At 46.9% G+C, this 16,753-nt stretch overlaps 1 protein-coding gene across 6 annotated transcripts in view; it reads right to left on the bottom strand.

Moving 5' to 3' along the window:
* The window catches only part of SPAG17 (sperm associated antigen 17), a 282,801-nt gene that overhangs the window by 113,476 nt on the left and 152,572 nt on the right, over positions 1-16,753 (bottom strand). For all 6 annotated transcript variants that reach the window (XM_045000967.1, XM_045000963.1, XM_045000962.1 and 3 more), the window contains 2 exons: positions 4,960-5,021; positions 2,989-3,105 (listed from right to left, as the gene is read on the bottom strand). In XM_045000967.1, coding sequence (XP_044856902.1) covers positions 2,989-3,105; positions 4,960-5,021 — 179 coding nt within the window. The remainder of the gene's footprint in view (positions 1-2,988; positions 3,106-4,959; positions 5,022-16,753) is intronic.

Genomic DNA, 16,753 nt, shown 5'->3' with positions numbered 1-16,753 from the left:
GTGGGCGTACCATGGATTTATATAGAGTCCATATGATATATTCTGTCCTATTATCTATCCCTTTCTTGATGATTCCCAACATTCTGTTTGCTTTTTTGACTGCCGCTGCACATTGAGTGGATGATTTCAGAGACCTATCCATAATGACTCCAAGATCTCTTTCTTGAGTGGTAACAGCAAATTTAGACCCCATCATTGTATATGTATAGTTAGGATTATGTTTTCCAGTGTGCATTACTTTGCATTTATCAACATTAAATTTCATCTGCCATTTTGTTGCCCAGTCACCCAGTTTTGTGAGAGCCTTTTGTAGCTCTTCACAGTCTGCCTGGGACTTAACTATCTTGAGTAGTTGTGTATCATCTGCAAAATTTGTCACCTCACTGTTTACCCCTTTTTGCAGACTGTTTATGAATATGTTAAATAGGACTGGGTCCAGTACAGACCCCTGGAAATGAGAGAGAAGAGCATTTCTAGCATTTATTCCTACCCTTTGTTTTCTATCTTTTAACCGGTTGCCAATCCATGAGAGAACCTTCCCTCTTATCCCATGACTGCTTATTTTGCTTAAGAGCCTTTGGTGAGGGACCTTGTCAAAGGCTTTCTGAAAATCTAAATACACTATATTCACTGGATCGCCTTTGTCCACATGCTTGTTGACCCCCTCAAAGAATTCTAGTAGATTGGTGAGGCATGATTTCCCTTTACAAAAACCATGTTGACTATTTCCCAACAAATTATGTTCATCTATGTGTCTGACAATTTTGTTCTTTATGATAGTTTCAACCAATTTGCCTGGTACTGAAGTGAGGCTTACTGGCCTGTAGTTGCCAGGGATCGCCTCTGGAGCCCTTTTTAAAAATTGGGGTCACATTAGCTACCCTCCAGTCATTTGGTACAGAAGCTGATTTAAATGATAGGTTACATATGACAGTTAGTAGTCCTGCAATTTCACATTTGAGTTCCTTCAGAACTCTTAGGTGAATACCATCAGGTCCTGGAGACTTATTACTGTTTAGTTTATCAATTTGTTCCAAAACCTCCTCTAATGACACCTCAGTTTGGGACAGTTCCTCAGATCTGTCACCCAAAAAGAATGGCTCAGGTTTGGGAATCTCCCTCACATCCTTAACAGTGAAGAATTAATTTAGTTTCTCCACAATGGCCTTATCGTCTCTGAGTGCTCCTTTAGCACCTCGATTATCCAGTGGCCCCACTAGTTGTTTAGCAGGCTTTCTGCTTCTGATGTATTTAAAAAAAATGCTATTACTTTTGGAGTCTTTGGCTAGCTGTTCTTCAAATTATTTTTTAGTCTTTCTAATTATATTTTTACACTTCATTTGCCAGAGTTTATGCTCTTTTCTATTTTCCTCATTAGGATTTCTCTTCCACTTTTTTAAAGGATGCCTTTTTGCCTCTCACTGCTTCTTTTACTTTGTTGTTTAACCATGGTGGCTCTTTTTTGGTTCTCTTATTATGTTTTTAAAATTGGGGTATACATTTAGGTTGAGCCTCTATTATGATTCTTTAAAAAGTTTCCATGCCGCTTGCAGGGATTTTACTTTTGGCACTGTACCTTTTAATTTCTGTTTCACTAACCTCCTCATTTTTGTGTAGTTCCCCTTTCTGAAATTAAATGCTACAGTGTTGGGCCACTGTGGAGGTTCCCCACCATGGGGATGTTAAATTTAATTATATTATGGTCACTATTACGAAATGGTCCAGCTATATTCACCTCTTGGACCTGATCCTGTACTCCACTTAGGACTAAATTAAGAATTGCCTCTCCTCTTGTGGGTTCCAGGACCAGCTGCTCCAAGAAGGTGTTAAGAAACTTTATCTCAGCATCCCTTCCTGAGGTGACATGTACCCAGTCAATATGGGGATAGTTGAAATCCCCCATTATTATTATTATTATTGATTTTTTTATTTTAATAGCCTCTCTGATCTCCCTGAGCATTTCAGAGTCACTAACACCATCCTGGTCAGGTGGTCTCTAATACAGCCCTACTGCTATATTCTTATTTTTCAAGCATGGAATTACTATCCATAGAGATTCTATAGTACAATTTAGTTCATTTAAAATTTCTACTTCATTTGATTCTACGCTTTCTTTCACATATAGTGCCACTCCCCCACTAGCATGACCTGTTCTGTCCTTCCAATATATTTTGTACCCTGGTATTAATGTGTCCCATTGATTATCCTCATTCCACCTGGTTTCTGTGATGCCTATTATATCAATATCCTCATTAATACTAGGCACTCTAGTTCACTCATCTTTTTATTTAGACTTCTAGCTTTGGTATATAAGCATTTTAAAAACTTGTCATTTTTTGGCTGTTCCCTGTTGCATGACATAATTGAATGAGACTTTTTTTCAGTTGACTTTTTCTCATCAGATCCTCCCTGTATTTTATCATTTTCCATCCTCTCCTCCTTATTAGGACATAGGGAATCTCTATTTATAGATCCTCCCCTAAGCGATGTCCGAATCACATGCTCCTCCACACTTGTCGGCTTTCCCCCAGTCCTTAGTTTAAAAACTGTTCTATGACCTTTTAAATTTTAAGCGCCAGCAATCTGGTTCTGTTTTGGTTTAGGTGGAGCCCATCCTTCCTGTATAGGCTCCCCCTCTCCCAAAAGCTTCCCCAGTTCCTAATAAATCTAAACCCCTCCTCCCTACACCACTGTCTCATCCACACATTGAGACCCTGCAGTTTTGCCTGTCTAACTGGCCCTGCACGTGGAACTGGAAGCATTTCAGAGAATGCTACCATGGAGGTCCTCTTACCTAGCAGCCTAAATTTGGCCTCCAGGCTCTCCCTCCTATCCTTCCCCATGTCGTTGGTACCTATGTGTACCACGACCACTGGCTCTTCCCCAGCACTACACATAATACACAAAATGCTCTGTATCCTGTTACTAGCACTCTATGCACTAGCCCCCAGAGCTATTGTGCCTATGAGAATCACAGCTCATAAATACCTGAAGAAGAAGACATGGCTCATAATGTTCAGCAAAACTCCAGTCTGTCAAATGCCGCTGCTGAGTCTTTTGTATTTCCACTAAATCTGTCTCCGGCCCATGCCTCTGTTGTTTAACCTCAAAGTACATCAAAACAATAAAAAAATCAGTATTTTAGTATTCATTTGTTTTAAACTGAATGTAATTCCATTGACTTAACTACAGTGAGGAGCATGAGGTACAAAAGAATATAGAACAGACAGTGCCCAGTGCAGCATCATAGTTAACTGCATAAAGCTGCACATGTGTAAATCTATATGGAAATGTTTTAGTAAGAATAAAAATTGACAAAAAGATTTTGCCTTTGACTGCTTTATAGTCAACATAATCTAAATATTTCTATTGTTAGGTTATATGCTTCTGAGTGCTGTAAGCAATTACAGACTTACAGATAGGTCTTGTGAAGTCACTTTAACATGGCTTTACTTATCTAGGGCTAAACGGCAGACAGATGTTTGTGAAGATGCCAAACCACACAGTCTGTTAGTGAGATTACAGTTTGGCAATCTCTCTTAAACTCTTACTCTATAATTAATCTCTTGCACTCAATAAGTAGCACAGCATTGCCATGAGAAGGCCCCCTCCACCCTCCTTCTTGGATAGTGCAGAATTGCAAGAGGCAGATTTTACAGTACTTTAAAGCTACTGGACTTTAGGGTATTATCCCAAAACATAATAAAATTAGGACTGTCAATTAAGTGCAGTTAACTTACATGATTAACTCAAAAAATTAATCATGATTAATTGCACTGTTACACAATAGAATACCAATGAAATTTATTAAATGTTTCTGGATGTTTTTCTACATTTTCAAATATATTGATTTCTATTACAACACAGAATGCAAAGTGTACACTGCTCACTTTATATTATTATTTTTATTACAAATATGTGCACTGTAAAAACAAAAGAAATAGTATTTTTCAATTCACCTCATACAAGTACTGTAGAGCAATCTCTTTATCATCAAAGGGCAACTTACAAATGTAGATTTTTTTTGTTACATAACTGTTCTCAAAAACAAAACAATGTAAAACTTTAGAGTCTACAAGTCCACTCAGTCCTACTTCTTGTTCAGCCAATCGCTAAGACAAACAAGTTTGTTTACATTTACAGGAGATGCTGCTACCTGCTTCTTATTTACATCACCTGAAAGTGAGAACAAGTGTTCGTATGACTCTTTTGTAGCCGGCGTTGCAAGGTGTTTATGTGCCAGATATGCTAAACATTCGTATGCCCCTTCACACTTTGGCCACCATTCCAGAGGACATGCTTCCATGCTGATGATGCTCATTAAAAAATAATGCATTAATTAAATTTGTGACTGAACTCCTTGGGGGAGAACTGCATGGCTTTGGCTTTGTTTTACCCTCATTCTGCCATGTACTTCATGTTATAGCAGTCTCGGATGATGACCCAGCATGTTTGTTTTAAGAACACTTTCACAGCAGATTTGACAAAACGCAAAGAAGATACCAATGTGAGATTTCTAAAAATAGCTACAGCATTCCACCCAAGGTTTAAGAATCAGAAGTGCCTTCCAAAATCTGAGAGGGACAAGGTGTGGAGCATGGTTTTGTTTTTTACAGTGCAAATATTTGTAATAAAAAATGAATATAAAGTGAGCACTATACACTTTCTATTCTGTGTTCTAATTGAAATCAGTATACTGGAAAATGTAGAAAATATCCAAAATATTTAAATAAATGGTATTCCATTATTGTTTAATAATGCGATTAATCGCGATTAATTTTTTTAATTGCTTGACAGCCCTAAATAAAATTAACACCCACATGGAGATTCACGAAGAATCCTCAGCAAGAGGAATTCACTTTGTACGGTCTTTAATATTCCTTCAAGCCACGTGATAGAACATAGTTTATTCCATTCATTATACTATTCATCTCTGAAGTGAAGAAACTAATTTCTTACTTTGTTTACAATAGGATCAGCCAGACCGTCTCCTCCACGTTTGTCATTCTTTTCTATATGCACTGGAAATTGAACAGAGAAGAAACATGCTAGAGTTCCAGATATTTTCAGAATTTGTTATTCTGTTGTTTACTTTATTCCTCTTTGTTATTCACATGTTGTGGGCACATTCTAGCTCAACCTCCAGAAAGCTACATATATCCTTTCAAGCTTTGCCTTATCAGTATGGAAAGGGCCCTGCTTCGATGATGATAAAGTACCCAATCACATTCTTGACCCTACAGAAGATCATAAGAACACAGGACTTTCCATCGATTCATCAAGTCCAGAATCACATCACCAGAAGAGATTACTACCTGATTCTTTACAGAAAGGAGGAAAATACCTATCCCGTATTTTAGCAATTGCATAATGCTGGACGAAGGGAGAGAAGAGTTAATGCTTTCCCAACTCTGTGGTAGTTAGTTTCCACCCAGAAGCATGAAGTTTGATTAGCCTTATTTCAGCACGTATGCAGTAAGCAACATTATTATTCTGTTATGGTAATAAAATTATCCAAACCTTTAAAACAATTTTTTATTGAAATTAATGGTGGTGAAAGGTGCTAAGCTGGCAGCTCTGTAGATATGACATCCTCTATTTGTGCACGGACTAGGTAGAGCACGGGTACAAGTGGAAGCTTCTCCATCCTGCTTTCCTAGTATGCTCAGCCCTGAACATGAGGGCCCCACCTCTAGGAATAAGAGGGTATTCAGTTTCCTTGGCCCATTTGTTGTTCACCTTCTCTGCTGAGATTGCTAACTAAAGGGCCAATTAGTGACAATTGTGGTGGCGATTTCATGATTTAACACTTGTTCAATAAAGACTTTACTCAGGCTACCATATTCATTTCATATAGGCCACCAAGTAACAATCAGATGACAACACCTTTTTGGACACTACAAGAAGCAACTAGAAATTAGAGGTTTCATAACTATATTGTCATTTGATCACAGAAAGAGAGGCTACTTCTCCGAGTAGTAACTATGGTAACTGGAGTTCTTTGAAACGTGTTGTCTATGTATATATTCCATTGCTGGTAGTGCACATGCACATGTGCATGGTTTTTTGGCCAGTAGTTTCTGTTGGGACTGTGCATGTGCCTTGAGTGACCTATGCACTGAGAGCATAAGGAATGGAATGTCCCAGCTGCCACTCAGTTCCTTCTCTATTTCAGAATCCAAATGTCATAGAACTAGTGCTCAGTAAATTTTTTCAGACAAAACATTTTTTCCTCAAAAAATCTCTGAAGATACTGTGTATGACCAAGTCCTTGATCTCCCATCTGTGGTTGGATGAAAAATGTTTGCTCAGCCTGTCTGCCAAGATATTCTACAGACCTGGTAAGCGAACCACTGTAAGGACTATCTGATAACGGATACATCAGTTCCATAGTTAAACTTCCTCCTGACACAACAAAGATGATCTTGCACCTCTGTTTATATAGAACATGGCAGTCATGTTGTCCATCATGATTTGAATTTGATTGACTTTGAATACATGGAAGGAATACCGAGCAGGCTCTGTGAACTGCTCTGAGCTGCAACACATATATATGCAGTTGATCTTTGTCTGGAATCCAAAGGCCTTGCACACTGCAATGATCCACGTGTGCCCCCCAGAGGAAAGCATCTGTCACTATGGTTCTGGATGGAAGGTGTGGTGCAAACGTTAGCCTCTTTCAAACACAATCGGAATCTTCCCATCAATCTAGGGACATTGGGACATTTTGTGGTACTAAAAGAGGCATAGCTAAGCAATGCCTGCTCCGAACATAAACTGATTTTAGCCAAACCTGCATGCAAGGAAGGTGCCATAAATCCACGAAGACTTGGGGAAGTCATCACTTTGGAGTTTGGAATTGACTGAATCTGCGATATGACAGTGGACATGTTCTTGAATATGTCCTGAGGCAGATATGCTCTGGAAACTATAACAGTTCCTGTAAATTCTATTCTTTGTATTGGTGTCAGTCTGGACTTTTCTTTGTTGATTTTTAGTTCAAACTGGATGGAGTATCTGACCGATACTATTTCTAGTACCCAATGGTCTGGTGTAATTGAAGCCCATATATTTTGGAAGAAGTTTGGCTGATTTCTGAAAGGAAAGATGCAAAAGTCTAGATCCTGAAAAGTGGCACTGTAATTCTTGAGCAACCTGTCAAAATGGTTGTTTATGAGCTGATGCAATCTGCGAGTATGGGTTGCTAATGTAGAAAGTCTCTTTTTCTGAAAATGCTGCCTCTTTCTGGAGGCCCTACACCTCTTTGGTGATAGAATGCACTTGGCACAGATCTCAGTCTTTAATAAGTAGGTGATTGTCACGGAGTCACCAGGGCGATGCTCTGGAACTACTCCCTACGAAGCCAGTCAGGACTCTGGGGGAGCACATGGACCACCTCCATCTCATAGTCCTGGAAGGACAGACTCCACCTCAGGAGCTTGGCATTGGCTCCTCTCATCTGGTGCAGCCACGGCAGGGCGAGTGGTCCAGGTACAAGTGAAGTGCTGTCCAAATAGATCCAGCTACAGCCTTTTAAGAGCCCACTCCATGGTCAGGCATTCCTTCTCTATGGCTGCATAGCCCTGCTCCCGGAGCAGCAGCTTCCTGCTCTGGTACGTGATGGGATGTTTCTCCCCGTTTTGCATTGGCCTGCCTCTGCACCGCGCCCAGCCCTGTGTCTGGGGCATCGGTGAACACCATAAAGGGCTTGTCAAAATCTGAGTTTCCCAGCACTGGGCCCTTGACCTTCTTCAGCATGCAGAGAGCCCTCTGGCACTGCTCAGTCCAGACCAGTTTGTCTGGCTTACCCTTCTTGCATAGCTCAGTGATGGGAGCTGATACAGAGCTAATGTGTGACACAAACCTCCAGTAGTGCCCCACCATCCCAATAAAGGCCTGGGCCTGTTTCTTAGTCTGGGGAGAAGGCCAGTCTCTGATTGCCCTCACCTTGGCCGGCTCTGGCTTTAGGCAGCCGCTCCCCACTTTGTGGCCCAGGTATGACACCTCTTCCATCCCCACCTTCCAAGTCCCAGCTTTTACAGTCAGCTTTTACACTCAGCCTCGTCTTCACCTGGCACACATGGTCCTCCCAGGTCTGGCTAATGACACAAATATCATCAATGTATGCTAGGGTAAAATTCTCCATCCTCCTCAGTAACTGATCCACCTGGCGCTGGTAGGTGACCGGCACCTCCTTGAGCCCGAAAGGTAGGACCAGAGACTTTTACAGCCCCAAAGGGGTGACAAAAGCAGGTTTCAACCTGGCATCTGGATCTAAAAGCATCTGCCAGTAGCGTTTGGTGACATCCCTGGTCATGGGGTATCGAGACCCCCCCCCAACTTGTCTAGGATCTCATCAGGCTTGGTATGGGCAGGCACCATACATGGGTGATGGCACTGAGATTCTGTTAGGCCACATAGAATCAGATGGACCCATCTTTCCTGGAGACCAGCACCATGGGAGGCCCCCCCGGGGCTGGTGGATGGTTGGATCACCCCTAAAGCCAGCATGTCTCTGACCTCTCCCTCCAGGGCCAGGGCTGTGTTCCCAGTTACTCTGAATGGGGAACACCTGACGGGAAGGCCGGCTCCTGTCTCCACCCAGTGGACAGCTCGTTTAGTGAGCCCAGGCCGGTTGGAAAACAGCTGTTGGTACGAATACAGCATCTCTCTGATCTCTGCCTGCTTGGCAAGGATTAGCTGGTCAGAAAGGGGAATTTATTCCAGCAAGGGGCCGGCTCCTGTCTTAGAAAGAGACCCACCAGGGGATCTTCCCCTTTCTCCCACTGGCCACACATGGCCAGTACCAGCCTCTCCCTGTACGGCTCCATCATGTTGACCTGCTCCCCTCGGTGGCTGTGAGCCTGGTTGGGCAGTTCCAGCACATCGTTCTCCTCATTCACCTGCTTGTTCACCTTGAAGGGCCTGTCCCAGGCAGCTTGCAGCTTATTTTTCCTCACCAGGATGAGAACCCTCCCCTGCTCCCCGGTGCCAAAGGCTGAGCGGTAGTACCAGACCTTCTGCCTCCCTTGGGCCCTGGCTAGGTTCTCCCTGGCCGGACCCGCGAGCTCAGCGAGCTTTTCCCGGAAAGTCAGTACATACTCCACCACTGATTCTCCATCTTTGGGACAGAATCCAGGGCCTGCTCCTGTAACAGCCGAGGATTTGAATTTGAATCCAGGGAACCAATTGGCTGAGACTGAAGTAGTCAGTGAAAATGCAAATGACCTTGCTGGCAGGGGGAGGAGCTGCTAAACTCGGGATACCTGCCTGTCTGTAACCAGTGCCCTGGAGCTGAGTGAGACATAGAGATACTTCCTACCCCCCTGCACGTTGGGGAGGTGGCTCATGGTGGCTCTGATGCTATGAGCAAAGCAGTGGGCTCGCTGCCTGCCCTCACTGGCACTGACACAGCAGGCATGTCCTTTCCTCCTGGCCTAACCATTGAGCAGCCACGCCATGAGGTGGAGTGCCGCTAGGCTGGGTTGGAGGAGGTGGCCCTGGTCCTGGGAGAGCAGGTCCAGGAGGGATGGCAATGGCGGGGCGACTGCCAGGCTCGTGAGAGTCCCGTACTAATGTTGCCTGGGCCAGGCTGGCACTACCAGGAGGACCCGGGCCCTGTCCATTTTTATCTTTTCTAAGACCTTGCCGATCAGCGGGATCAGGGGGAAGGCATAGAGAAGCTGGCCTGACCAGGATAGGAGGAAGGCATCGGAGATGGCGCCCACGCCCAACCCCCCCTGGAGCAGAAGCGGGGAGACCGGTGGTTTTGCCAAGTCGTGAACAGGTCCACCTGGGGAGTTCCCCACTCTTGGAAAATCCTGTGCACCACCTCTGGGTGTAGTGACCACTCGTGCTGAGAGGAGAAGTCTTGGCTCAAGTGATCCGCCTGCGAGTTCCGGGCGCCTGGTAAGTGGTGGGCTTGTAGGCAAATGTCGTGGGCTATACAGAAGTCCCACAGCCTGAGGGCTTCCTGGCAGAGGACAGAGGAGCAGGCCCTGCCTTGCCTGTTGATGTAAAACATCGAGGCTGTGTTGTCCGTGAGAATGCTGACAACTCTGCCCCCCAGGTGCGAGTGGAAGGCCACGCATGCCAGACGGACTGCCCTGAGCTCCTCGACGTTTATATGCAGGGCAAGGTCCTGCACAGACCACAGACCTTGGGTCTGAACCTTCCCCACATGGGCTCCCCACCCCAGGTCAAACGTGTCGGACACCAGCTCCACTGATGGGGGCTTGCCCCTAAATGGAACCCCATGGAGCAGGTTCCCTGAGGAGGACCACCATTGTAGGGAGATGATCCCTGGTTCGGGCACAGTGAGGACTTTGTCCATCCTGTCTCTGGACTGGGAGAACACTGAGGCTAACCAGAGCTGGAGGGGCCTCATCCTGAGTCTGGTATGGCGAACCACATACATGCATGCCGACATGTGACCCAGGAGCTGGATTCATGCTCTGGCTGTGGTCACGGGGAACCCTGTGACTGTGTCAATGAGCCCTTTTAGGGTCTTGAATCTGTCCGGTGGGAGGGAGGCCCTGACTTGTTGCATCCAGGACTGCCCTGATAAACTCTATGCACTGCACCGGGACTAACATGGACTTGATGTCGTTTACCAACAGGCCCAGGGTGGCGCACGTGGACAGGAGGAGCACCACGTGATCCTGCACCTGCGACCTGGAGCTGCCCTTGACCAGCCAGTTGTTGAGATAGGGGAAGATCTGAACTCCATGACATCTGAGGTAGGCCACCACCACAGACATGCACTTTGTGAACACCCTGGGAGCGGTGGACAGGCCAAACGGGAGGACCGTAAATTGGTAGTGTTCCTGCCCAACCGTGAAATGGAGGAAGTGCCTGTGCCCCTCGAATATATGAATGTGGAAGTACGTGTCCTGCAGATTGAGCGCAGCATACCTGTCCCCAGGATCCAGGGAGGGGATGATGGAGGCCAGAGAGACTATGCGAAACTTGAGCTTTACCATGTACCGATTCAGGCCTCACAGGTCCAGGATGGGCCTGAGCCCCCCTTTGGCCTTCGGGATAAGGAAATAGCGGGAGTAGTACCCTTTGCGTCTGAACTCTGCTGGCACCACTTCCACACTCAAAGGCCAAGGAGTCACCTCACCTCCTGCTCGAGCAGGGCCTCGTGAGGGGGGTCCCATAGGAGGGACGGGGATGGAGGGTGATTGGACGGGGTAGACGTAAACTGGAGGGTGTAGCCCCGGGAGACGGTGTTGAGGACCCAACAGTCCAAGGTCAGCCGTGACCACTCGGGGAGAAAAGCACACAACTGGTTGGAGAAGGGAAGCTTTATTGTGGATGGATCCCTGGGATGAATTGGTAAGTCGCCCCTGGGCATCCTGTCAAAACTGATGTTTTCTGCCTGTTTGCCCTTGGAAAGCCCAGGTTGGGGGGCAGACCAGGACAGCCTCTGCGGGTGTTTCTAATAGTCCCATGACTTTTTATAAGGGGGCTCGTATTTAGAGTGGGTGGCCTGGGTGGGAGCCTGCTGAGGCTTAAACTTGGTCCTGGCTGGAGCCGGGACATAGAGGCCAAGTGTCTTAAGAGCTGTGCAGGAATCTTCCAGGCCATGCAATTTCACATCCGTCTGTTCCGCAAACAGGGCCTTGCCATCGAACAGAAGGTCCTGCAAGGAGTTCTGTGCCTTGCTGGACAGCCCAGACAGCAGGAGCCACAACGCTCTCCTCATGGACACTGTGGAGGCCACAGACCTTGCAGCTGTATCTGTGGCATCGGATGCTGCCTGCAGGGTCACCCTGGCAGCCGCTGTACCCTCCTCCACCAGAGCCTTGAACTCCTTCTTGTCACGCTCCTGGAGGGAGTCCTCGAATTTGGACAGAGAGCCCCACAAATTGAACTCCTTTGTGGAGTGGGAGGGCCACCCTGCCCAGTGCCGAGGTCGAGAAGACACTGAAGAGGGAGTCCGAGGGTTCTTCCACATCCTCGGCTTGAAGGTTGAGGCTTGATGCCACCCTTTTCCACAGTTCCTGGTGGGTCTTAGAGTCCTCCTGCGGAACAGGTGGAGGAGGGGCTGTAGATGCCTTATCAGGAGAGGATAAGATGGTGGTGCGGTACTCTGCGTGCCCACCAGTGCCAGAGGTCCCACCACTTGGTCGCCCTCTGGGTGCGAAACCGGAGATGAACGCCCCACCGACTCCTTTCTGGAAGGCTGAGATAGAAGGGCTAACAGTTTCTCCAAGGCTCTGGCCACCGAGTGAGCCACCACCGGGAGCTGCATTGGGGGCTATGCATTGGGGGCTGTCATAGGTCTCACCCCCACCTGGAGCTGTTGGGTTCCAATGTGGGGACCTGCCTTGGTTTCCCTCTAAACTAAAATCCTAGTTTAGATCTAGTAAAAGCTGCCACCACTCAATCAGGTATGTGGATTGAGACACAGTCCTTCCCCAAAATCCTAGGGGATTCCAAGAGCCCCAAATCCATGGAGTTCTTACACCCAGGAGAAATAAACCATTCCCCCCTGCTTCCTCCCCCCTCCCTTTTCCTAGGAGAGACACCGGGATTTAACTACAGAGGGATACCTCCCCCTCCCCTTTCCCTGAGAATCCACCCAAAGAAAGATCAACCAAGTTCTTAATAGAAAAGAATTTATTAAAGAATAAAAAGAAAGGCACTGTCTCTGTAACCAAGATGGAACAATACAGGGTCTAAACTTATCAATCTCTGGAGAGAATTCCCCCTCCCCCTCCCTCAGTAAAAGCAATATCAGCAAACAGGAATAAAGAATTTCCTTTAGCAAACACACAATTGCAAATGTAGAAATCAAATTATAAGACTAATTCGCCTTTCTAATTAATACTCACTATTGAATAGTAGAAACTACTCCAGGAGAACTTGGAGACATGACTGTCCTCTCTTAGATCCAAAGAGAGCTCTGAGCAAACAAGGAACACAGACAAAGGCTTCCCTCCACAGAGATTTGAAATTAATCTGTCTCTGATTGGTCCTCTGGTCAGGTGGTCATCAGGTACTGCATGTTAACCCTTTACAGGTAAAAGAGACCTTAACCCTTAACTATCTGTTTATGACAGGGGCCACGGGGCCCATTGGTACCATGGTGCCGGCCAAGGAGCCCGGTGCCACTGCACTTGCTGTGGCACCAGCAGAGCAGGCCGTTCAGCCTGGCTAGCCTGTCTCATCAACTGACGACTATGAAGGGAGGCCAGGCTAGCGTACGAGCTGCCACTGTTCTGGGACCGGGAGGAGCAGCAGCATCAGGAATGGTGCCAACCACGAGACTGTGATCCCAGCATGGAGGAGCGGGAGTACCGCTGGTAGCAGCTGCTCCATGATCGGCTCCACATTGAGCTCTTCTTTTAGCCCTTGTGTCTGGCTGTTCAAACTTAGCATACAGCCACTCCACCTCCACGCTCCACCCCGACAGCAATTTCCCCCCCTTTGCTTCACAGATATTATGCAGGACACAGCAGGCAGCTATAACCATTGGGATATTTTTTTCACTGAGATCCAATCTTGTGAGTAGACAATGCCAGCATCCCTTCAATCTATCAAAAGCACATTCAACTGTCATTCTTCACCTGCTGAGCTGGTAGTTAAATCATTTCCTGGTGCTGTCAAGGTGGCTAGTGTACAGCTTCATGAGCCAGGGGAGCAAGGAGTAGGCTGGGTCGCCCAGGATCGCTACTGGCATTTCAATATTCCCAATGGCAAGAGGAGGTTACTTACCTATAACTGGAGGTTCTTTGAGATGTGTGGTCCCTATCCGTGGTCTCAAGTTGCAGAGGGGGAGGTTTAGGTTGGACATTAGGAAAAACTTTTTCACTAGTAGGGTGGTGAAGAACTGGAATGGGTTACCTAGGGAGGTGGTGGAATCTCCTTCCTTAGAGGTTTTTAAGGTCAGGCTTGACAAAGCCCTGGCTGGGATGATTTAGTTGGGTTTGGTCCTGCTTTGAGCAGGGGGTTGGACTAGATGACCTCCTGCGGTCCCTTCCAACCCTGAGATTCTATGATTCTATGATTCCACTGAGGGTTTATGCATGCGCACCGTGCATCTGGAGCTGCAGATTTTTCAAGTAGTAAAGTCCGTTGGTATGCGCATGCACCCTTGGCTCACCTCATGGTTTCATCAGAGGTGCTAAAGGGTGAGGCAGACTGACCACATCTCCAGTTCCTATTCCACTGCAAATCCAAGAGATCTGCAGCTGAGAGCAAGGAGGGTGGGAAGTGGAATACAGATAGGGAACACACATCTCAAAGAACCTTGAGTTACAAGTAAGTAATCTCTTCTTCTTCGAGTGATGATCCCTATTGTATTCCATTGAGTGCGATTAACAAGCAGTACCTAAGTTGGAGGAAGGTGCAAAGGTGAGGATGGAATGGTTGAGCAGAGGACAGCTGTGCCAAATGCATCCGCCACAGAGTCCTGCAACAAGGCATAATGCCTGGCAAAGATATATACTGAACTCCACATGGCTGCTCTATGTATGTCCCAAAGCAGAACATCATGGAGAGTGGCTGCGGTTGAAGCCTGGGCTCTCATGAAATGGGCCCTCACTCCAGGGGATGGAGGCATTCCCAACAACTGATAGCATAGTGTAATACACCCCACTGGAGATTCTTTGTGGAGATTGCCTGCCCCTTAACCCTCCTGGTTATTGTGATAAACAATCTAGGAGATTTCCTGACCAGTCTTGTCCTCTGCAAGTAGAAGGCCAAGGCTCAACAGCTGTCAAGGGAGTGAAGTTGTCACTCCTATTCCAAAGCATGAGGTTTCAGAAAGAAAATGGGTAAGTGGATGGTTTGATTGATATGAAACTGGGATATGACCTTTGGCAGAAACTTGGGATGTAGACGCAGGGAGACTTTATCCTTATGGAAAGTGGTGAAAGGCAGGTCTGCCATCATGGCCCCAAGTTCACCTACCCTTCTTGTCAAATTGGTAGCCACAAGGAAGGTGACTTTAATGGAAAGGAGGGACAAATAGCAAGAAGCTAGCAGCTCAAAGACCTGTTTCATTAGTGCCAGCAGAATTAGGTTAAGGTCCCATTGGGGGGCAATAGGTTGTACAGATGGGAAGGTTCTGATGAGGCCCTTCCAAAACCTAGCAGTAAATGGGTGTGTAAATCTGGAGTGTCCTTCCATTGGAGGTGAGGTGGAGGGTGGAAAGTGTTAACTGCTGCTAGATGGTCCTTGAAATAGTTGAGGGCAAGACCCGATGCCTTCAAGGACAGGAGCTCATTCAAAAGAAGGGGAATCTCCACCTGTTCTGGGGAAAGCCCTTTCTGTTGGGCCCAGGAGGCAAAGCAGTTCCACTTGGCCCAGTCAGAACGCCGAATGGACTCCTTCCTGCTGCTCAAGAGGATGTCTTGCACTTCTGATAAACACGCCTGTTGTAGAGAAGATGCCTATCCAAATACCATGCTCTGAGGTGAAGTGTCTGTGGATCAGAATGTCTAATCTTGCTGCTGTGTTGAGTCAGTAGCTCAGGGAAAGTGGAGATGGGAAGTGGAGGGTGAGCTGACATGTTGGGAAGGTTGGCAAACCAGAACTGTCTGTGTCCAAGTGGGGCAATCAGGATGACTGTTGTTCTATCCCACCTGATCTTGTGGAGTACTCATGGCAGGGGTGGTAGAGGGCAGAAGGTGTAACTGATCTTGTCTGACCAGTGGAGAATGAATGCACCACCTTGTGAGTGGGGACCAATACCTCCCCTGGAGCAATATGCGCTAAACTTGTTGACAGGGGAGGTGAAGAGGTCCCTGGTTGGAGTCCCCCATTGGTTGAAGATGTTGCTTACTGCGGTGTCATGGAATTCCCACTCATGATGGGTCACGAATTGTCAGCTGAGTGAGTCTGCAATTACGTCCCCAGAAGATAGGCTGCAGATAACAGGATCTTGTGGGCAATGCACCAATTCCATTGCCCACACACAAAGTAGTTGACTGCCTCCACACACAAAGTAGTTGACTTCATGCCCCTTTGTTTGTTGATGTAGTAAATGGGGGTGGCATTGTCCGACTTGATAAGAACATGATGGAAGCGAATGGATGGGAGAAATGCTTGGCATGTCTTCTTTACAGTCCTGAGTTCCAGAATGTTGATATGCATCCTGGATTCCCGAGGGGTTCATGCTATCTCCCAAGTGTGAGGGACACATCGGTGATGACTGTCTTGTCTGAGGAGGATGGGAGAAAGGGGACCCCCAAACACTTGTTGTGGGTCCGTCCAACACTGGAGGAAAGAGAATACCTCAGGAGGAACCGTCAGAACCAGATATATTGCATGGCACACTGTGGCACATGGAGCCACATCTGGAGGTAGTGAAGGCAGAAGCGAGTGAAGGTGGTGACGTATGTGCACAAGGCCACGTGGCCAAGGAGGGATAGGCAAGTCCTGGCCTGAACAGGACTGTTGACTGCTCAGTGTAGTGGTTATGTGGTTGTCCCTCCCTGTCAGGCTTGGAGGGAGGCCACTCTACCTTACTATGCCAAACAGCAAGCAGACAATTATCAGGCTAGGGCTCTGGCCCTCTGGTCAGGGTACAGCAGGAAGTAACCTGACTGGGGCAGGCAGTCTGTAGCTCTGGCCCTCTGAGTAGGACAGAATAACAGGGAGTCTTTAGCCAAAGCCTCCTGGATGGGGCAGACAGCAATTGACACAGACTGGGGGCTCTGATCCTCGGGCAGGGCAGAGCAGGGAGCAGTCTTTAGCTTCAGCTTTTGGGCAAGAGCAGACAGCAATTACAGTTTCGGGG

The sequence above is a fragment of the Mauremys mutica genome, chromosome 1 (assembly GCF_020497125.1).
Source record: "Mauremys mutica isolate MM-2020 ecotype Southern chromosome 1, ASM2049712v1, whole genome shotgun sequence".
In the NCBI taxonomy this organism is placed as follows: Eukaryota; Metazoa; Chordata; order Testudines; family Geoemydidae; genus Mauremys; species Mauremys mutica.
The sequence above is the reverse complement of the archived record's forward strand: the minus strand, read 5'-3'. Positions and strand labels throughout refer to the sequence as shown.